The sequence below is a fragment of the Oculina patagonica genome, chromosome 4 (assembly GCF_052425735.1).
Source record: "Oculina patagonica isolate OP01 chromosome 4, crgOcupat, whole genome shotgun sequence".
NCBI classification, from domain to species: Eukaryota; Metazoa; Cnidaria; class Anthozoa; order Scleractinia; family Oculinidae; genus Oculina; species Oculina patagonica.
The window spans coordinates 28,935,825-28,956,829 of NC_135761.1; the positions used below are offsets into that span (position 1 = coordinate 28,935,825).

Consider the following 21,005-nt stretch of genomic DNA (forward strand, 5'->3'; position numbering starts at 1 on the left):
ATTCTTAATAATTTAAGCGAAACTTTTCCGTTTCTTCACATTCACAGAGAAAGAACCAGCGTAAATGACGGCAAACTGAACTTGTGATGAATAATTTTTAGCGACAGAATGCGTTCTTGCAATGTAAATTTGAACCGAGATCAGTTTCGCGCCAAAAACGATCTCATTTTATAAGTTTGCCTCTCACCGCTACTTTAGTCGATAGTCGACCATTTTCGCCCATAATGGCTGGAAAAGAATATGCTTAGGAGAGCTTAGAGACGACACGAGTCACATTTAAGGTAATAAGGTAAACTCACCCGGTGGCTGATTTCTTACAAGGCCGGGTCTACAAAACGTGTGGGCCAAGGGAGAAGGGTGAACTCATCGCATAAAGTGAGGAGAAATATGCGAACATTTCTGATCTGCAGAAAATGGTTAAAACCCTGAATATAGGGAAACGAAGGCGATTGTAATACATAATGGCATCATCTTAAACTGTCTCAAGTAAATATTGATATCCCTATTTAAAACTCGAGTACCCATTTATCGCATATTTCACGGAATATAGACCACTTTTGAGGTTATGCATCTAAGATTATGCGTCTGATTGTTTTCAAAAGGAAACTCAGTCTAGGTGATGCGCTAGTTCACACGGGGAGTGTCGCAGCAACATGTCCTTGAGACACATCCCCGTTACATTTTTTAGGTGTATACATATTGTCACTTGATACTGCTTCATGTCACAGCTGCAGGTCCCTGCCACATGTCCCTCGGTGTGAACAGATGTCACCAATATCTTTGCTGTCTGTCAAACCATCGAATGACGTGTATACAAAGTGTAGATATTTAATGACCACAATATATTATCATTTCTTTGACCATCGAAAACCAGTAATGCACAATGAAATGAAAATAAAAATTTTTATACCATGCCATAGAAAATACAGCCAATCAGAATACAGGAAAGCCACTTTCTCGTGGTATACTATGGAATATCCCACTTGTCACTCGCCTAAAGGCTCGTGTGTGTACCGAGAAAATACAAGTGACTCGTGGGATATTCCAAAGTATACCACTCGAAAGCGTTGCATAACTAGTATATCTAACCCATCTAAAAATCTAAAAATTAGTGTCGCAGATATCCAGATTCAAGGATGCCAAAATCTGGGTTCGTGATGGCTTAATAGTTTTTAACTCCGATTTATCATTTTGTGAGTAATCTTGGCACAAAACGTTCCAGATTTATTTTCATTTGATACAAGCGTAATCTTAGCAATGCCTTCGTAGACACTTTTTACATGTGTACGCCCCTTACTTACAGTGCTATTTTACAAGTTATTTTCACTTGCCGTAAACAAAACATTGGTCTCATAAGTGGCTTTTTAAGCTGCTAGTGAAACATTTCAGAAGGCTTTAATGTGTGATCACGCCTGTTAAGGCTCTTCTTGACTTACGTATTCTATACTTTTTCTCTATATTTAAAATAGGCTTAAAATGTGTACTTTGGCAACTTTCAAGTTGGCAACGGGTATTTACAACGTTTTTTTTTAGCTATGACGAGGATACAACGTTGCACACTCCACAAGTAACGCTTGTCTTTTAGGTCTAACCTAAAATGTATAAATGTACAATAAGAAACTCAGTTAAAAGAGAACACTTCAATATGACGTCCCAGCTCAACGATCACTTTTAAACATAAGCTTCTCCAGTTGCATCATGGGAAATTCCACACAAACAGACACAATGAAGGCTGCTGCATATGAAATGACGACCACGCCCACAAAACAGAAAGCCTGAGAAGATAGAAAATATACGAGTGAGAAAAACGTTAGGTGTCTGACAGGTACGAGAATTAGCAAAAAGCTACCTTCACGGTAATTTCTAAAAATGCACGAAGAGAAGACACATGGCCTACTTCTTTAACGCAAATAATATCCTCAGGTGTGGTGTAAAGCCGAATTCAACTATTTCTTTACTTCCCCCACATGAAACTAATTCTGTAACTGGCTCTTTGAGTAACTTTCTTTACATTTTGGAGCTGTTTCCAAATGGCCGTTGAAAGTACCCACGCTGCGCTTTGTAATAGGTTCATTAGTAAAACCTGTGAAGCGTCATTCAGCCAACTAAAGCAGACATGCCTTTTCTCAACCAATCACAGGCAAAATCAGAACCAGCGTGATATGATTACGCGCGTTTCCTGCGTGTCTTGGCTCGTTTTTATGTCTCTGCTTATGATTGGTTTATTGATTAACTGCGTACGTTGTGATTGTCCATGTGCGATTCCCGTTTGGTTTTTATTGTCGTAAAACCAAAGTCAAAGTATTACCCCGGCCAATCATTAACAGGGAAATACAGTTAGCAGGCACCAAACACAGGAAAACGTGTGTAAGCGAGTCACGATTGGTTTTGATTTTCATTTTGATTGGACGAGAAAGTGGCCCGAGAATTTTAAACCAATCACTGTGCATAGTAATGCAAAACCACAGCAAATGAATGCGAATTACTTTTGACACACAAGTGAAAATCAATCTAAAGAACTGCTATACAAGAGTAATTAAAAATTCAATCACGATTTAAAAATCAAAGAACAAAAGCAAAACCTCTCGAAACGTCAATTCCTGACTATTCCTACCCAATATTTAATAGTGCGGCCTCAGGTGCCTGCAATATATCCAATAATGCTGTGAGCCGAAGTAATTCAGTTATCTATTATAATTATTGACCCTCCTAAAACCCTATTTTTCTCTCTCAGCATCACATGGTCAATTTCAGTCGCTTCCACACTGATGTTTTGGTTCATGGCTGCAATATTCGATATAATGCAGAGAGAGAACAATAAGATTTTTGTGGGTCAGCAATTATTTAAACAGAAGCAACTTATACAGTGTACTCACAATATGGACATCAGAATAGGCCCGTACGGTCTCAAACGATCCGACCAGTACCAAAAGAGAAATAGGATGAACAAGATAGGCACAGTATGTCAGCCGGCTTAATGGAATCCAGAAACGAGCAGATAGAATCTTGTTTACCAAACCTTCAAAACAGAAAAGCAAGCAAAAGTAAAAGATCATTTGCACCTGAATTTTATATCTCGCTTGCTTTTTTATTTTTTGTTGATTTTTTTCACTTGAATATTTTTTATTTATATTGATCATTATGCAACGGCTCCACATACGTCCACTATTGGCCTAGTCCAGTCCCTGAACTCTCTCTTCCGCGCGCCCTTGGCGCGCGAAGAGAGAGAGTCCAGGATAACTTGCATGCGCATGCGCCAGTTTTCCCCCAAAATTGGGGGAAAAAGCATATTTGGCAACCCTTTTGAAAACGCGCGTGCACAGATGACGAGTTCAACTACGCGACCGTGTACTAAAGCAGGATCACTGGAATAACTTTAAAAAGCCTAGCTTTGCATTCAGTGTCTGCTAAAAGCTAACGGCCAAAACAAAAATCGCTATCCGTCAACTATTTCTAGTATTTTGTAGCTGTTTATTGAATTGGCTTTGGATGCAATTGAGCACAGTTTTTTTCTTGCACGTATTCGCGCGCTCGGTCGCGTAGTTGAATTCGTCATGAGCGAGCCAGTTTTAACCTAGCGCGCGCGTCCCAAGAAAGTGACGCCACACTCCTCGCTTCTGATTGGTTCGTTCTGAGCATGCGCATGTAAGTTATCCTTGGCTCTCTCTTCGCGCGCCTGGTTTCAACCCCCATAAAGGGCGCGTGGAAGAGAGAGTTCAGGGACTGGACTACTATTGGCCATGGAATCCCGCTTTACTAAATTCATTCCCTAGTTTGTGAGAGTACTTCTATACATTAAAAAGTGTGGAAGTAAAGAATGACAAAAGTAGAACACATGTAGAAGGCGGAAAGGTCGTTATATTCCCAAGTTCTTTTCTGCTTGATTATAAAATAAACTGTCATTCTTTACCTCCGAGGCCGCGATGACAAGCAAAAATCACCCAGGCTAGTGCCAAGCTCCATGCAAAGCGTGAGAAAGTCCCGTATGTGATATTCTCGGCGCGGGAGAAGGGCTGAGGATTGTTCTTTCTTATAACTTTATATTCACCATACAACGTGGACACGGCGAGAATGATAGCAACACACCAACCAGCCATGTTGAATAAGTACGTGAGAACCTAATAAGAGGAAACAGTCAACAAATCAGCTAGATATGGTGTAATTATTTTTTGACTTCTCTTTAAGTGTTCTGTTCAGCACCCTAAGAATGTATTCAGTAAGGCATTCTCTAAAGAGATCATCAGCAAATGTAGGCAGATATTTTTCTGTTCTTTTAGTGACGGCCTCTCACGCGACAACTAATATTTTTCCTAGGTATCAAGTATCAAGTATCATTCACTTTAAACAATAACTGACACAAGTTTGGAACTGCAAGACGGTGTTACCTTTGTCGGAAGCCTCCAGTCCTTTGCATAAATAAGTAAGTATCCCAACACCATACCAACAAGATACGGTGCAATACGACAATAAGGTTTGACATATGTCAGAGACTGAGAATCAACACCTTCAGTCCTGCAAAAAAAAACAATAACTCTCACAAGACAATGACTCTCATATTCCTTATTGATGTGATTGTGTCCCCTAAGTATCCACTCTTTCCCAGGTGTTATGCCTTGTGGGGGTGGGGGGGGGGGGGGGGTCGTCTGCCCCCTGCAGGTGCAACCATGTTGGATTGGTCTGTGGGAGAGGTGAGACAAAACAACATCCTAGTCCTCCAGGTCGGGGGTTAGGCTTAGGGCTGATAACCCTCCAACGTAAAACAAAGCATTACTACAGAAACCGGTTAGAAACCGTCCTTAGCAACAAATTGGTAGTTTAGACCATTTAGACCCCCTTATATTAGGTGCCAGCCAAATTTATCTTACTGTTCAGCTTGAGCTGCAGCACCGAGCATAACAGCAGCAAGGTCATAATGAGCGAACAGGATTGCTGTGGTGATAAAACTGATACTTGCTAACAAACCAGTAATTATAAGCAGTCCTTGCAGGCGGAACCTGGAGACAAAAACAAGTCAATGTCACCAGTGAATAATATAAACAGAAGAGTTAACATACAATAAACTAATGGAAGCAAGATCTATAAACAAAGTCAAGTAAACAAAAACAAACACAAACACAAATATCTTATTCAGTATTCAACCACTTTATTCATGTTTGCAAGTTACATTATGACACATACATTATACGTTATATTATACAGTCAAACCTCTCCGTACGGACACCTCTCTAATACGGCCACCTCTCTATAACTGACAATCTCCGATGTCCCAACAAAATCCTCATATATTTTCTTCAGAAAAAAACCTCTATAATACGGACCCTCTCTAATACGGACAACGGACACTAAGCTCGGCCCCAGGAAACAAATTCGTATAAACTTATTCCTTTTTATTACGGACACTACGCGATGACTAGGCGATGATGTTTTGTGTTCGTAATACAATTTCCTGTTTGTGGTTACAAAAACAACAACGTAGCGCTTTATTCATCTTAGACGTTTTCGGATTTGTGCTAAGTGTTAATCTTTTACCTGCAGCATTGCGTTCCAGAACATTTCGAGTTGCTAAAAATTTAAAGCTGTCAATGAAGTCAAAAGTGACGTCATAGTGGCTACCTCTATAATACAGACACCTCTCTAATACGGACACTTTGCTCTGTCCCTCCGGTGTCCGTATTAGAGAGGTTCAACTGTATGTACAAGTTTTCCAGACTAACTTTTTGATACATTTATCTTACTGATGAGATCAGTGTTTCAGAACGAAAAGAGCTTACCGATACGCTGTAAAGAGAATCGCAGGAGCGATGATGTAGAACTGCATGTCATTAGCTAGGTACCAGGCCCACCCAAAGCACTGCAAGAGCAAATGTACAATTAATATACACCTAATTAAAGAAACGTTGACCCTGCGAAAAGCATAAACCATGAACGTTAAGACCAAATGGTTTTCTTTGTAGAAAGCCTTGGTAAGCTTAGTAATATTCTGATAATCAAGATATTTTCTTTCTTCGGGAACCTTAAGAGCATGATTTAAGCAACCTGTCTTATTATCATGTTTACTGTCGTCGATTACTTTTCTGATTTCCCAGTAAACATTTGGATCACATCGTTCATGGTTTATGCATTCCATGGCTCAATGATTCTTCAATAAAGTGTACACAGTAATGTACAATTTTATTGCTTAATATGCATTATACCTTTCAGTATTAATGAAGGTCTAATACCTCTTACTCTTCCCGCACTTTCTTTTTCCCTCTCTTTTTGGTACCTTTTGTCTTGTTGGTTTATTTTTTCTACTTTTTTGTGTGATAAAATAAGTTTTATCCAACAGGATTGGTTGAAGCATTTTAACAACGTGAACAAAAACTACGCGTGATAACATTAACATGAATTTTCGAAAATTTTCGAAAAAAATTGTGTTTAAATGCATTTAATTAACACGGTTTTTCGTGTGGTGTACGTTCACGCACATTTAATTGAGGCGAGTTTGGTTTTATATGCGTGATGATGGGCCTGGTACCTAGCTGATTGTCCTTTTCACAAGACAGACTACCAGTAAATGGGAAAGTTGAAACACGATCATGAATGGAAATTTAGCATAAGAAAGTAAAAGAATTGAGCGGTTTCTCCATCTAACCTAGGATATAACTTGTAAACACTATTTAGGAAACTAAAAACATTTTAAAATCGATATTAAATGGCGATGTGACCACGGACTCTGACACAGAGAGGTAGATTACACTCGAAAAAAAAGGTGTCTTAAAACAAAGATGCTGTAAAATAGTGTGATTTAAAGTAACAGTGATGTAGAAATTTGAGGTGCATTGAAATTCCTATAAGACATATTTTTTACTAAAACAAATAAGTGGTAAATCTCACCGATGCTCCAAATGTAGTTGGATAAAAATTGTTGATATACAGAAGATTTGTCCACCAGTATTTACTACACTGCGTTTCTGTTTGCAATCCATACCACATAGGACCATCGCCAAGAAATTGCGTCATTGTGTGATAAAACAGCAAAACAAACATGTAGGCTGGGGTTAACCTGTTTATATCAAAATAAATGGAGTTGTAAAAGTAGTTACGTTGAACTGAACAAAGCCGGAGTATGGTTAATATTGCGCATTTAAATACCTTGTATTTATGTGTAGAATTAGTCAGAATGTTTCAGTTTTAATATTTCAATCCTGGCTATTTTAGATACAGACTGGTTAGTGTTTAACCTCCATGTTAAAGGGCACAAAGGAAGCCTTTTTTGGGATACAGTAGTATTACAAGACAGTAAATGAGTCATTGGAGTCAATTATGGTTTTTATGTGGGTATAATATAGCTGCTGAAAAATTTACTGTATATATTGAATTGTTTTTTATTTGTAAAGTGCAATTGGATAGAAACAGTGGTATATTAATAAAAAAATATTATTATTATTATTATTATTATTATTATTATTATTATCATATTATGAATCATAATTGTTGTTGTTGTTGTTGTTGTTGTTATTATTATTATTATTATTATTATTATTAATTAATTTAAGCGCATTTTATTATAAAAAAGAAAGCCAGTAAACAGACTCTTACCGGGGAAGAATAAAAAATAATAAGACTCTGAAGTAAGTAAATGAAATGTGTTTAGTCTAATCTATTAAAAGGGACAATAAATATATTAAACCCTACCTCCAAAAACGATGAAAATAATATTTAAATAGTGGAAGTTCCCCATTTTTCTTCTCCATGTGACGCAGTGATAAATAAGCAACTAAGAGGCCACTGTTGATAAACGCAAAAATAAGAGAAGATATTATTTCAAAACAATTCTTCCAAATAATAAAATACATGTAAATTAGGAAGTCAGTGCATGCACAGGACAGGTTTCTTACAGAAGCGAAAATTTTTTTAATGTCAAAACATCTCAACCCTGAGGTAACATCTGATTGTATTGTTGAATAAAAAATAGCTGTAGCACTCACCTCAAGAAAAAGAAACTGTCAACTGAAAAGGTTGCATTGCCAACAGTTTGAAATGTGAAGCGCTGAATAATGCTTATGACCAACAGCAAATTACCTGCATCAAAAATCAAAAATTTTGTTAGGAACAAGAAGTGCATGGTGCTGGAACTAAGAACAAAAACAGCAATTTATTGTATCCGGGGCTGTCTTCAAGGGCCATTACCCGTAGGGGACATAGGCAGGGGGTGTAATGGGCGCTTCCACACTGCCCATGGGCCACAAAAGTCCACCTAATAGGGGAGTGAGGGTTAAAATGACTCTCAGAATGCAGGAAATGTGGACTTCAATAATTTTTGGGATAGGGGAGAATACCCCCCCCCCCCCCGCGCTCACACCCACCCGTGAAAAATCCTGCTTACAGCCCTGCCGTAACACATGTATGGCTGAGTTCACCCAATGTTACGGGTGAAGAGGTCAATTGGTGTTATGTAACACTTGGGTACAGAGTGAAATGCTATGGGTGATAAGTTCAATGTAATGGCTCAGCTCAAAAACCCATCTGTTATTAAGGAGGAAGAAAAGGTGGTGTTGGTGATAACAGGTATCTTCAGGCGAGGCAGATCAAAGGTTTGAATGGGAGGGGGGATTTGCACAGCTATTAATGACATTCCACTGGCTACCTTCCCTACATTACGGATATAAGCGTCGCACGGTAAAATGCAAATAAGCTTAAAATTAAACACAGAGCATGCGTAATGTACTGTCAGGCCCCGTTTACACAGGTCCGGACAAATTTTTGCACGGACGAATTTTGTACCTGGACCGCCTGTTTACATGGATCCGTGCAAATTTTGTTACAGATTGCAGTGGTGTTTACACGGAACCGTGCAAATTTTAGACCAGTCGCGGCATTTGAATGGCTTTTTTACGTGTCTGTTGTGATTGGTTATCGCTAATGTTTTAAGCCAATCATGTTGCAGCTAATGCAGCACGCGGCAAATCAACTTTTTTCTTGGTTGTCGTAAGCTATACATACTGACCAAGAAATTCAATCGTGTACGTTGCCTCGATCGATGAAGATGGGAAACAATGGCCATTTGCAGCAACGTGTTTGACAAAAGCCCAGCTAATCCTGCCAAAATAGCGATGCAGGCTGCCGCCGCTCGTCTTCTCATATCTGTGAACTGCTTTCTGGGTTTCTTTTGCCTCAAATTTTTAAATTTTTAAAACAAAATGTAACAAAATAGGGGCATAATGCAACAAAATGTTTCATTTTTGCTAGGCAACCAGGCAAAATATAACTAGATTCCAGGCCTTAACCGCGCTATCTGTGCAAAAAGTTGCACGGTTCGGGTGTTTACACGAGTCCGTACGAAATATGGAACCGTGCCGGTCAAAAATGTGACCTGCTTTTTTCAGGTCCCAAACTTGCACACTTAGCCGTTCAAAAATTCGTCTAGTTCCGCCGGTCCCGTGTAAACGCAAGGTGGAACCGTGCAAGTTTTTGTCCGTGCAAAAATTTGTCCGGACCCGTGTAAACGGGGCCTCAATCAAGTAATCCCCTGTGTAGGTCGATTTCTCAACCATTGGTTTTGCTGTTCATGCAAGACGGCGGAAATAATAGACGGTAATTTGTGGTTAATCCCGGGAGGCAAAGTTAATTGTCAGTCGCCACAAGTGGACAATTTAGCGATTAGAAATTTGCTGTTTACACCTTTGCTCTGTGAAAATCTTCACTCTGTCGATTGCCCTTTCTCAAAACAGTTGTTATCTTTCTTGTGAAAATGATTTCCAATCGGTTGAAATAAGGTTTCCAGCTAAAATGAAAGTAAATAACACAAGCAGCAAATTCTTTTTTTTTTTTTTTTTTAATGCAACTTTATTATTACACACAATGCTAATTACATAGGTACTACTACATTTACAAAAAATACATACTTTTCAAACAAATTAACACTTTCAAAAGGAAAAATAAATAATTGTTAATTATAAGGATAACTAATTATAACTACTTCTAAACTACAATTCTTACACTCACAATACAACACTGAATTATGCTACTGTAATTACATTAAAACTAATAGCTTGCAATACAAAACACTATTCACGCCACGTTACTTACTTACATACTACAAACTACAGGCTGTCACACTATGCTGTCACGCTACCGATGATGAGATAAATTTTTAACTATGCAAAAAATCTTTTTTCTAGCGGCAACTTGTTTACAGCACGTGCCGAAGCGGTGAGAGCCACGAAATATTCGGTTGCCTTCTTTCCAAAGTGTTTTGCTTTAAACTTAAAAATAACTCTTGTCGACTTTTCGCTGCAACAAAGATATTTTCATGGCTTTTGGTGAGCAAACCTCAAACAAGACTTGGAATGTGCGTTCACGATATTCACGCGTAATCAACTTTATGCAAATTTCGTGTTAAATTTGACCCGCGTATCGTGTAGCAAATTTCATTCGGTTTAGAAACACTGCTTTCTTCATAGAAATCCGAGCTTTAAACAACAAGATTGACTTGGAAAGTTGCTAAAATCACAGACAGTTGACTGGATTTCCCAAATTTGCACGATGTGTACGGCACTTCGAATTCTGTTCGCAAAATATTACTTACGGGGTTTTGCATAAACTCTTCGATAAAAGGAGCTTGCCAACACTTCCAAGCAATGCCATTGTCCTCTAAAGGACTCAGGGGCATAGCGTTCAACTCCCTTTTGGGAATTTGTCACTTCAGGATCTAAAGAAACCGAACCTGTCGGCCGCTTTTGCAGTCTCGTTTCCAAGGCTCGGTGCCCGCAAAACGTCATGGGTACCCCACTTTTCCCGGGCGACACGTTTCAATGGGCGCCGATCCGTAATGGGGAATGTAAAATTTTGGGTCCTAGCTGGAAGATTTCGCAGGCCTTCTGCTTAGACGAGGCAGGGTATTTGTTCAAGTTAATAGGAAAAAAGTGCATAAAGGTAGCAGAAGAAACAACTGCATGACTTCTTTTAAAAAGAATACTTAAATCCTTCAAAAAGTAAACTGAGAGAATGGCACTCATGTACCTTAGTGTTGCTGGTCATTTTGTTGCTACTCTTTTACACATAATTAGAGACATGCCTTTCTCATAAAAAAACACAACTATTTTTCAGCTTCTGCTTGATTGACACATAGATCAACATAGATAGGTAATTGTACACCAAGTTTGAAACATAGTATTAAAATTATTTCTACAGCAAAATGTCAGTGTTTTTTTGTGATCCACATTGATACGTAATTGTGGGACCCTATAAAAGTTTTTTTTTAAAGTTTAATGGTTCAACTGTACCCCAGTCCTTTAGATCTGTCCCAGTTCTTCCTGATAGTATTATTGGTAGCCAAGACTTATAAAAAGAAACGTCATGATATAGTGAGTACTTACTAATGGGCGTAATCATTTGTGTGGAGTAGGTATGTCCCAGAATGACCCACCACATGCTTAGCACTCTCATGCCATTGATGGAAGTGATAGCACTGGGAGGAACATTTGTATCCATAATACGGCTTGTGTTTTGAATTAATGAAAAACACAAAAAGAATCGTACCACCACATCTGTGACAAAACATAAACAAAACAACAACATCAGTATAAGCTAGCATACAATGTAGACATTGTTTTGACTGCTGTATAGCAATTAACGGTTGTTACAAAGTGTGAGGCAGTGAGGTGTGCAAGCCATTTCGGCTAGCCTAAATAGAACTATAGTCTTTCATTTGGATTAGGGATTTCTGCTTCACATACCTTGCGGCATTCCTCACTGCCCTGCCTCCTATGTCTTGCTACCTTGCCTTGCATGCCTCACTGCCTCGCATATTTGTAACACTCATTAAAGCCGACTTGAATCAAGTCAATGAAAGATACTCAAGATCAATTGTTTATAATAAATCATCCCATGATCAACATTACACTTACTTGGTCTTACAGGCTCGTGTTGATAGCTTGATGAAGTTGAACTTGTACTGAAATTCACCTCAGGGGAGGAGTGAAGCAGATTTGTCCTGTCACTGTCACTATTATTCTTTGCAAAACGATTTTGAACATGAGGAGCATGGTCATTATCTGTTGCTATGGAGACACCTCTGATTGGCATGAAGCCATCACTTTTGTTGACAAGCGAGGAGTGTGACTTTGTAAAGGTAACAGCAATGTCGACAATTGTCCCAACAAGGCAGAGGGACAGGATTAAACCACACAAAATCCTGCAAAAATTGATAATAAAATGAATATATAAAGGATCCAAACAAAGCATATTCTTTTGAACATAAGAAAAGATAAGACAAGATAAGATAAGATCAGATGGTAAGATAAGATAAGAAGATGAGATGAGATGAGATGAGATGAGATGAGGTGAGATGACGAGATGAGATGAGATGAGATGAGATGACGAGATGAGATGAGATGAAATGAGATAAGAACTTTATTATGTGGCACTCCACTTAGCTAAAAGCAGGAAGCCCACAAATATGAAACAAATGAATAATAAAGCAAAAGAAAAGATAAAATTCTTCTTAAAATATTGTTTTCACAAGGAATTTATAAGTGCAACAATAAAAAAATCCTGTACTTACAAAAAAAACCTGTACTTACAAAGTCATGATTACTCCTGTTGTGTATTCTGACTTCTTGTTACAGAAAACAGGTTTAGTACCAGAGGTTGTCTCAAAGCTATTGATTGGCTGCGGCATTAGCTTTGCCACTGTCTGGTTATATTCTTTATTAAATCCTGGTGAGACAGACACAACAACTCAGACATGCATAATGTAGCGTGTTCAAATAAATACCTTAATAAAATACAGGAAATGTAAAATGTGTTTATATATTGTTATGGAACTTCAATTTTACCCTTGGTACAATTTGGTATTTTCTTTTGTTCTGGTGTATGGTGATATATGATGATGATGAATATAAAACAAAGGAATTACGAGATTGTACCAACAGTAAAATTGAACCACAACGTTTACAGTATATGTATGTACGTAATTTAAGTTCAAGCTAATGAAAGAGGCAATTGGTGGAAATAAAAGAAATTGGTGTCAACATGCAAGAAATGGGACAAAACCACATGGCAAATGCAAAGTATGGTTAAAGCAGGGCCACTTAAAAGAAAGTTGACTAATCATGCCTACTCGTTTACTACGTACACGCCTCATCGTTTACTACGATCACGTAGCTTAAACCTACTGTCTATTTAAGGGCCTGTTTCTTTCGTTTTTTTTTTTCCCTAAGACTAAAACGGTTACCTATGGTGACAGATCGTTCTCAGTGATTGCACCAAAGCTATGGAATGACTTGCCCATTGTAGTCAAACAGTGCTCCCCAGTTGACTCTTTTAAATCGAGACTTAAAACTTTTCATTCAAACCGCGTTTATATTTGATTAGGAATAGAACTAAAATTGTAAAAAGCATTGAGACTCCGTCAGGCTGTAAAATGCGTTTTTAAGCACCTTTATTATTATTATTATTATTATTATTATTATTATTATTATTATTATTATTATTAATCAAAACATTTATATTTGAGAACAAAGGATAGAGACTTATTTCATATACAAACCAATAATGTTGAAGAATACAAATACTTTTCAACAAAAAAACTTTAAAACCCAATGAAGAAAGCTGTGGACGACATATGAATTACTGTTGCAGATATTAATAAACCTGCAAAGATATCTTCCAAGGCTTTGGTAACATCCTCTTCACTGCATTGTTCAGGTGCACAGATTCCCCAACGAATAGGTAATTTCTGGGAAATAAAGGAAGACAAAACATTGAGAACGTAAGACCTTAAAAATTTATATGTCTGCAGTTTATCTGCACTAAATAACCACATAACATAATGGCAAGAACATGAGAGTTTAACATTCCTTACTATTATTTACCAAGAATTTTTTTCTACATTGCGGAGGAACCAATTGAAAACCAAATTCTCAGGGATAAGCGACCACCCCCCACCCCACCAAAAACTGAAGTGCACAAGATGAGTATTGATTATTGAAATTGACTAAGTACTTAATTACTAAGCTTCCCCCATGACCGAGTTTTCTTAGTATTTTACAGAAACTTTCAATGAACAGTTAAAATTCTGCTTTGGTACATCTTCCCTTTTTGTTATTATTATTGTTTTACGAAAATAAACTACAATTTCCTGAAAATCGTGAACATTTAATAAGCGCCCACCTCAAATAAGCGCCCACTCTCAAGGTCCAAAAATTCAATAAGCACCCAGGGCGCTTAATCGAATTAATACGGTAAGTTTTTCATTTCATTCAGTACATGAATTAAGTCAGTGAATTAAAATCAAAAAAAGTTTAATAAAGAGCAACTTACTTTGGTAACATTAAAAGTCGGCACTGTGACATAAGCCAAGCAATAATGAGCGTCAACAATAGTTTTAGTGCATTCACTGTACGATCCTAACCAACCAACATTTCCAACAAAAAGTCCACTTTGAGGTTTACCAATAGCATCAAGATCTGGAGAATAATTTAAATTATTGAATGAATCAGTACACTGGAAATTGAGGATAAGTATCTTAAAAAAAGTGTACAGTGACTGATAAAACAAGGTATTAAGATTTTTTTTTCTCTGGAAAAAGGAGAACACTTCAAGTAAAGTGCAATCACAGCTTTTGTCAGTCATGAGAGAGATATAATAGGAAATAATTAAATTAAAATATTTCTCTCACAAATGCATGCATGAAGTCATTGACTAACCTTTCCAAAAATCATTTAGTTGGTGATAGTTGGGGGCATGTACTAAAACCCGAAACAACGAGACGAAATCACAGAAACAAGCAAAACCCATTACAATTATTGATAGACTAACAGGAGTGTATAGTAGGCTAACCGGGGTTTATAGTAGGCTAATCAGAGTGTATAGTAGGCTAAACGGGGTGTATGGTACGTAAAGTGGCGGAAATCTTGAAGTTTTGCTTGTTTCGGTGATTACGTTTTGGTTTCGTTTCGCTCGTTTCGGCCATTTCGGTTGTTTCGGCGGTTTCGTTTCGCTCGTTTCGGCAGTTTCGGTCATTTCGTTTCGGTGGTTTCATTTCATTGTTTCGGGTTTTAGTATATAAATTTATTTTTTAGAGGTGTGGGCTTACTATTTTTATACAGATCTATAGCAATAAGAAAGAAATCCAAATGCTTAAAAAATGGCTAATACGTGAAGGTTGTGTAAAGTCATCAAACTCTTCTACTTTAATTAGAGTGTACATCTGACAATCTGGGGGGGGGGTTAGGGGGTGGGGGTGAGGCAAAGACCCATTTTTTCGACTTTTTTTGCTTGTTTACAAGCAAAAAGAAGGAGAATAGCAGTTATGTGGGGTAATCTGGATCCGGAAGCCAACCGGAAGGAATCACATTCTTGTTAACTCTCAAGGGACTGTTTTAATTTCTCAAGGGAATACTTTCCGCTGTGGGTGATCAAAGCGTGTGACTTGTAAAGTGTCACTCTATAGTTGTGCTTCAGCACTTCCGTTCTTGTAGAAAAAACATGACTTGTCAAATTTACAAACGTTATATAACCATTAAAAACGTGAGTAGCCCAAATCTTACGTCACATAACCAATTAAGAATGTAAGGGGTTCAGCACTCGAAGGCAGCTAAGTTTAAAACGATTAAAAACGCAGTTTGTACTGGTACAGGTCTTTAGGCGCTAATATTAATTTAACCTAAAACGATTAACAACGCAAATTTGTACTGGTTCAAGTCTCACACACTAAAACTTTGCTAATAGTTAACCAAAGGGAACTCATTTCGTGACAATTGATTATTTCTGCTGAATTGCACAATTTAGAATTGCAACATCATTAAATGTGTTAAGTGATATTTAAATGTGTTTTTGTAGCCTGTTGTGAAATTACTTCCGGTGGAAGCAGTCAGTAAACGCTAAACATTTTTCTTTCTGTTCAGAAGTTAATGCATCACCATTAGAAAAATAAACAGCAACTGTTTTACTGGAAATGTAGTCGTTAGAAATGGCATGTGTAGCCGTAAGGTAAAGAATAACGCGAGGAGAAGCGGCTTTTGGTAATATCCAAACAAAAATTTACTTCTCAATGTGGGGTTAAGATTGCGTGACGAGACAAAAGTAAGCCGAGTAGAAATCTTTCTAACTCGAAAGGAAACAACTATTTCGATTAAAGGCAAATGTCAAAGTTTACCATTTTTAACCAAGCCAAAGTATATGAGTCGCAAAGCACCCAGCCGTCGCGACTGACAAATACGGCATTTTCTCCGCGAAAATATAAAAATGCTTGAACTGAAAGACGTTTGAATTCTTCCATGATATGTTTTAACAACAATGCCCAGAATAAACCTTCTACTCATACTAACTTCATGCAAAAAAAGTCGATATCTCGAAGAGATCTTTGATTTTTCTTTTGTAGTAGCCAGGGCCCCCTATAAATCCGCCCTCAATAGATTTGCCACTGATTGTCTCTATTAAATGTATATACACTTGCATATACATGACAGACACATTATACATAGCCTAATTCTGATTACACATTGCTATTTTTATCACTTGCATATTAAACCATGGTCATCGCATACGATATACTGCATAAATCAGCAAAAATTGTACAGACCTTAAGTAAACGCGAAACATGAAGTTTCTGTTGTTAGATAATTTAATTCTGTAACGAGAAGAACCCTTATGTTTCAAAAATTTATGTAGTCCCAACTTTTTTTTTTTTTTTTTTTTTTTTCAATTTCAAAACAAAATTCCACTTTGATCTTAATGGTTACTGTTTACAAATTAATCTTCTTGACGACTGCAAGTATTTCGCGATTTAGGTGTTAGGCCGGCTTATTAAAATTCACAACGACCGGCACGCAAGGTGTAAAATTAACAATCAAAATGATTCTTTAAATTATTTCATGCATGTACAAAAGTACAAAGCGAAATACTTACAAGGATACAGAAGTTTAGTTGTGCTCAGCTTTAGGACAGTGTCTTTGCATTGCTTGCCGACGTTCGCGAAAGAAATGCTTGGAAGCTTTGGAAATGGAAAACCAAACTGCTGTGCGATCTGACCGTAGTTTTTAAAAAGTAATCCAGAGGATGTAGTTAGAGATGTTGGAAATGAACAAATTAACAAGAAAACTGCAAATGTTGCGAGAGTTTTCCCCCGAATGTCGGCCATATTTTAACGGCAGGATCGAGTTTTAACAAAAGTCACGAGACCAATGTGTTGGTCACCGGACACTGGTCCCGAAATGATCCCGATCGCCCCTCGATCCCGAAGTGATCATGATCCTAGATTATTACAGTGTAGATACTGACACTGGTCTTGGATTTATTGTCATTGTCTGTTTGTTTGTTTCACAACTGACGCAGGAAAAAGAGCGTGGCTTCTATAAAAGGGTTATGAACTGGGTATGTAGTCAAAAAATCAAACATCTAAACAATCTTCAATTCATGGTTTATCGAACTCTATGTACAACCGTTCGATTATGTTTGAGACAAACCTGGATCAATTTTTAAACGAATTCAATTTTTTGGCGGCTTAGTAAGACCTCGAATGATCTGCATTGGAACTGGTCGAAACTATAACGCAAAAAAGGACTTCTTCGCGGCTGTCACGCAACATTTCTCCGAGTAGCTTTGCGTGACGACCCAAATGTACACACAAAGTAAAGCTGTTTTTGTAGTCGTAAAGAAATCCGTATAGATGAGTTGGCTATGCTAGCGCACTTTTGTGATCTGCGGCCCGTTTCTCGAAAGCCCCGAAAGCTGTTCGGGCCCATTAAGTCATTTTTAGTTATCTGAATCATAAAGAACCGAGACTTTTTTAGGCCTGAAACTTGGTATAAAGGGAACCTCTGTTCATATTTAAAATATGTGAATAAAACAGCCGCCTGTAATCATAAGGTTTGCCATTTTGCTTTGGCTTTTATGGACCTTCGAGAAACGGGCCACAGGTTCCCTAGACTTGCCCCAAGTCCCTCGTTTTTTCTTTGCATCTATAGTTACTTAAATAAAATCACTTTGAAATCAAGCGAGAAAGACAACTTGAGTAAAATCACCTTTGTAATCGCGCGGGATTTATTTCTGTGAACGCGCACGCGACACTTACCGAGAAATGGCTCGGAACGAGCGACTTGTGTCACTTGCAGGAAATCGATTCTGGCTGACGTTTATTGCCGCGAAAAATTGCATCATGCTTGAGTGCACTGAATTGGTTTCTTTTATCGTATTGACGTCAGTTTCGTGCGCCGTGTGCAATGACGCGCGCTGTGGCGTGTGTTAAAATTGCGATTTTCTTCCCTTTTTGTGGGAAATCATACTTAGGGCCCTTGATGGCTCCCTCATTTCTGTAAGATTTAAAAGGGACATGCACAAAAAAAGACATTTGTGTTGTTTGTTCTAAAACTGGTTTAACTGTCAAGCAGTGGTGGCCAGCCTCATTTGATCTACAAAAGGTCATAAAAGTTAAACGCAAGCTTGTCTCGCGAGCAGCGCGCGCTAAGTTGGCGGGCACAGCGCGCTCAGTAAGTTCGCGCGCAATACAATATGATGACATATCCCGATGGCGTCACCGGTGAAAAAATCCACCGGTGACGCCATATTTAGAATTGGCGCGCTGCAGGTGAGCCAAGTCGCTCGTTCCGCACGATCCTCCGCCATTTTTCACTTTCTTTTTACAAGCTAAAAACGTAGAATAGGGTATGTCAAAATTTGAACCACATATTTGTAAACTCTCAAGGGACTTTTTTAATTTCTCAAGGGACTTTTTAATTTCTCAAGGGATTACTTCCGCGGGGTGATCACTTGCGATCTCCTGAAAAAAGTGACTTTCACATACAAATGTTATATAACATTTAAAAGTGACATGTCAGCTTTCTTATCTCAACGCACGTGTGTTGAAAGGCGTCTATAAAAAGCGTCGCACAAACAATGGATGCGTAACTAAAACACGAATAAATAATCACTAGCACTTACATCGTTTAAAAATTACAAACGTCAAAAATAAACCATACCAAAAAAATCGCTCTTTTCAAAGATATTATTGAAGTTAAAAAAATGCAAGAGATGGGGGCTTAGCTTAGGAGCGGTAAAAGGCCACATTCTATTTCGTCATCAGCCTAGGTGTTAGGGACGTGACCTCGCGTTGACAGGGATGACAGCAATGTTGATGAATCGGCTTTACAACAGCGATCGTATCTACGCAGTTGAGGGATAGTCAAAGACAGCAAAATTCTTTCTTTTCATCTTCAAATTAATTCGAAAGCATTCACTTTATATATTGCTTTTGTTAAATCCTGGGTCTGATATCCGACCCTCGCAGAGCCTAGACAAAACGCAGTTGAGTGTAACGATTTGTTTACGCCGCAATTATATGCGCAATGTTTTCTCCGACAGTAGTGGAAATATCCGTATTTTTTTTCGTGCTCTTTCGTGGAGCAATCGTAACGATACGGCCTTGAACACATTGAACAGCGATCTACCTATAACAATTAAAATATGGCCGGTCGCAAAAACAAAGCGTCGAACGCATATTTTGCTGTTTCATTTGCTAATTTCGCTGCCGTAATCGACTGCCTCGAAAGGTCCTTGCAATTTTAAAGTATAGAATTGTCAGATCTCGGTGAAATTTGCACTGTTTATTTGTGTAATGTTAAGGAATATGTGTATAAATACCCAGCGCGGACGAGCCATTTTTGACAAAATTATATGGCTGCATTTCCTCCGCGAAGATAGGAAATTGTTAAACTAAACTACAAAGAAACTGTAATGATAAGTTCGAAGAACAATGCACAGGATAAACCTTCGACTCATACTTCATGCAAAAACGTCGATATCTCGAAGAGACTTTGATGTTTCTCATGCCTGCGCGCGCCCTCCCAACCGAGGTTGCGCGCCCTCCGTTTCCGTATCCGAATCTAACTAATCTAACGAGCGACTTGAAACAAGTCTACAGGTTCCCCACCCCCTCCCCCCTCCGCCACTCCCCCAAAAATGATACAAATCACACAGGCACTAAGGTACAAGAAAGATAGATGTTTATAACGAAATTACTTAGGTCTGTATTTTCTATGGCGATTTAATTTGAGAACTATTAAAGTCATTTAAGTATTGTTATAGCCAAAAATACTCTCGCTACAGTTCAATAACAACTATTCCTGCTAATTTGCGCTCCACCCTGGTACTGAGCGAACGTTTAGTCAGCCTTTCCAACCTGAAGTAATAATTGTCACAATTTAAAAATGCAGAGGACCACTTAACACTTTAATTATTTCGTGGTAACTTTCTTTCCGAAAAAAGCCTGCCTATCTCCATTTCCGTCGTCAGTCGAACTAGCCTTAATAAGGCCTGCAAACTTGGGTGTCTCTCTGAGTAATACCATTTTAATTAGTTCTGTTTTTTTTTTTTTAATTCAGTAAAAGTACGTTGTCGAAAAAAAAAAATTAAATTCTGCAACCAGTTCGTTAGAGGAGAGAGTTAAAAAACTATCACAAAATTAAACACTGTGGACCCTGGATTCAGTTATACGACCATCAAATGTTACTGTGTTGTTTGACTTTTTTGTTTTACTTGACTTGATAATGACGTAAAGAGAGTCGAAACGTCGTTAGTTTATTGAGCTTTATATGTTTTTAAAACTCTCTTAGCGTTTAATTTTGTGATGATATCCTTAGATACTATCAGCTTGTTAAAGAAAACTAGGCAAAACATGCCGGCCAAGCGGCTCAATTATACAACAACCCCCTGAGAAATCGGATTGAAGTTTGTCCCATAATTTGTTTTATCGTTGTTCCTTTAAAACTTTGCCAAAATATAAATACATATTATTGACTTATTTGCCGAGGTCATAGTTCTTCTCCGCCATACAGGGCTCGGTTGTTGAAAGGCTGGATAACGGGTAGTGGTCAACCAACCCAACTGCACTATTCACTGGAAAGGGCCGTACCTAGGATTTTTGTCTGCGGGGGGCAAGTTTTCCTGGTGGGCGCAACTGTGTTTTTTTAGTTTAGTTTTTTTTTTCTTTAGTTTTCTTAGATTTAAAGTTTTTTCTGGCG

At 38.1% G+C, this 21,005-nt stretch overlaps 1 protein-coding gene across 1 annotated transcript; it reads right to left on the reverse strand.

The window, feature by feature from the left end:
• Nucleotides 1-1,201: 1,201 nt before the first annotated feature.
• LOC144650122 (nose resistant to fluoxetine protein 6-like) lies at nt 1,202-17,146 on the reverse strand. Its single transcript, XM_078509781.1, has 15 exons — nt 16,897-17,146; nt 14,308-14,453; nt 13,639-13,723; nt 12,567-12,702; nt 11,892-12,178; nt 11,361-11,531; nt 7,971-8,064; nt 7,678-7,770; nt 6,877-7,045; nt 5,772-5,851; nt 4,866-4,994; nt 4,386-4,512; nt 3,911-4,118; nt 2,877-3,019; nt 1,202-1,775 (listed from the first exon to the last, which is right to left on the reverse strand). The coding sequence occupies exons 1-15, from the start codon at nt 17,126-17,128 to the stop codon at nt 1,659-1,661; spliced, it is 2,217 nt and encodes a 738-aa protein (XP_078365907.1). The 5' UTR covers nt 17,129-17,146; the 3' UTR covers nt 1,202-1,658.
• Between the last annotated feature and the right edge of the window lie 3,859 nt (nt 17,147-21,005).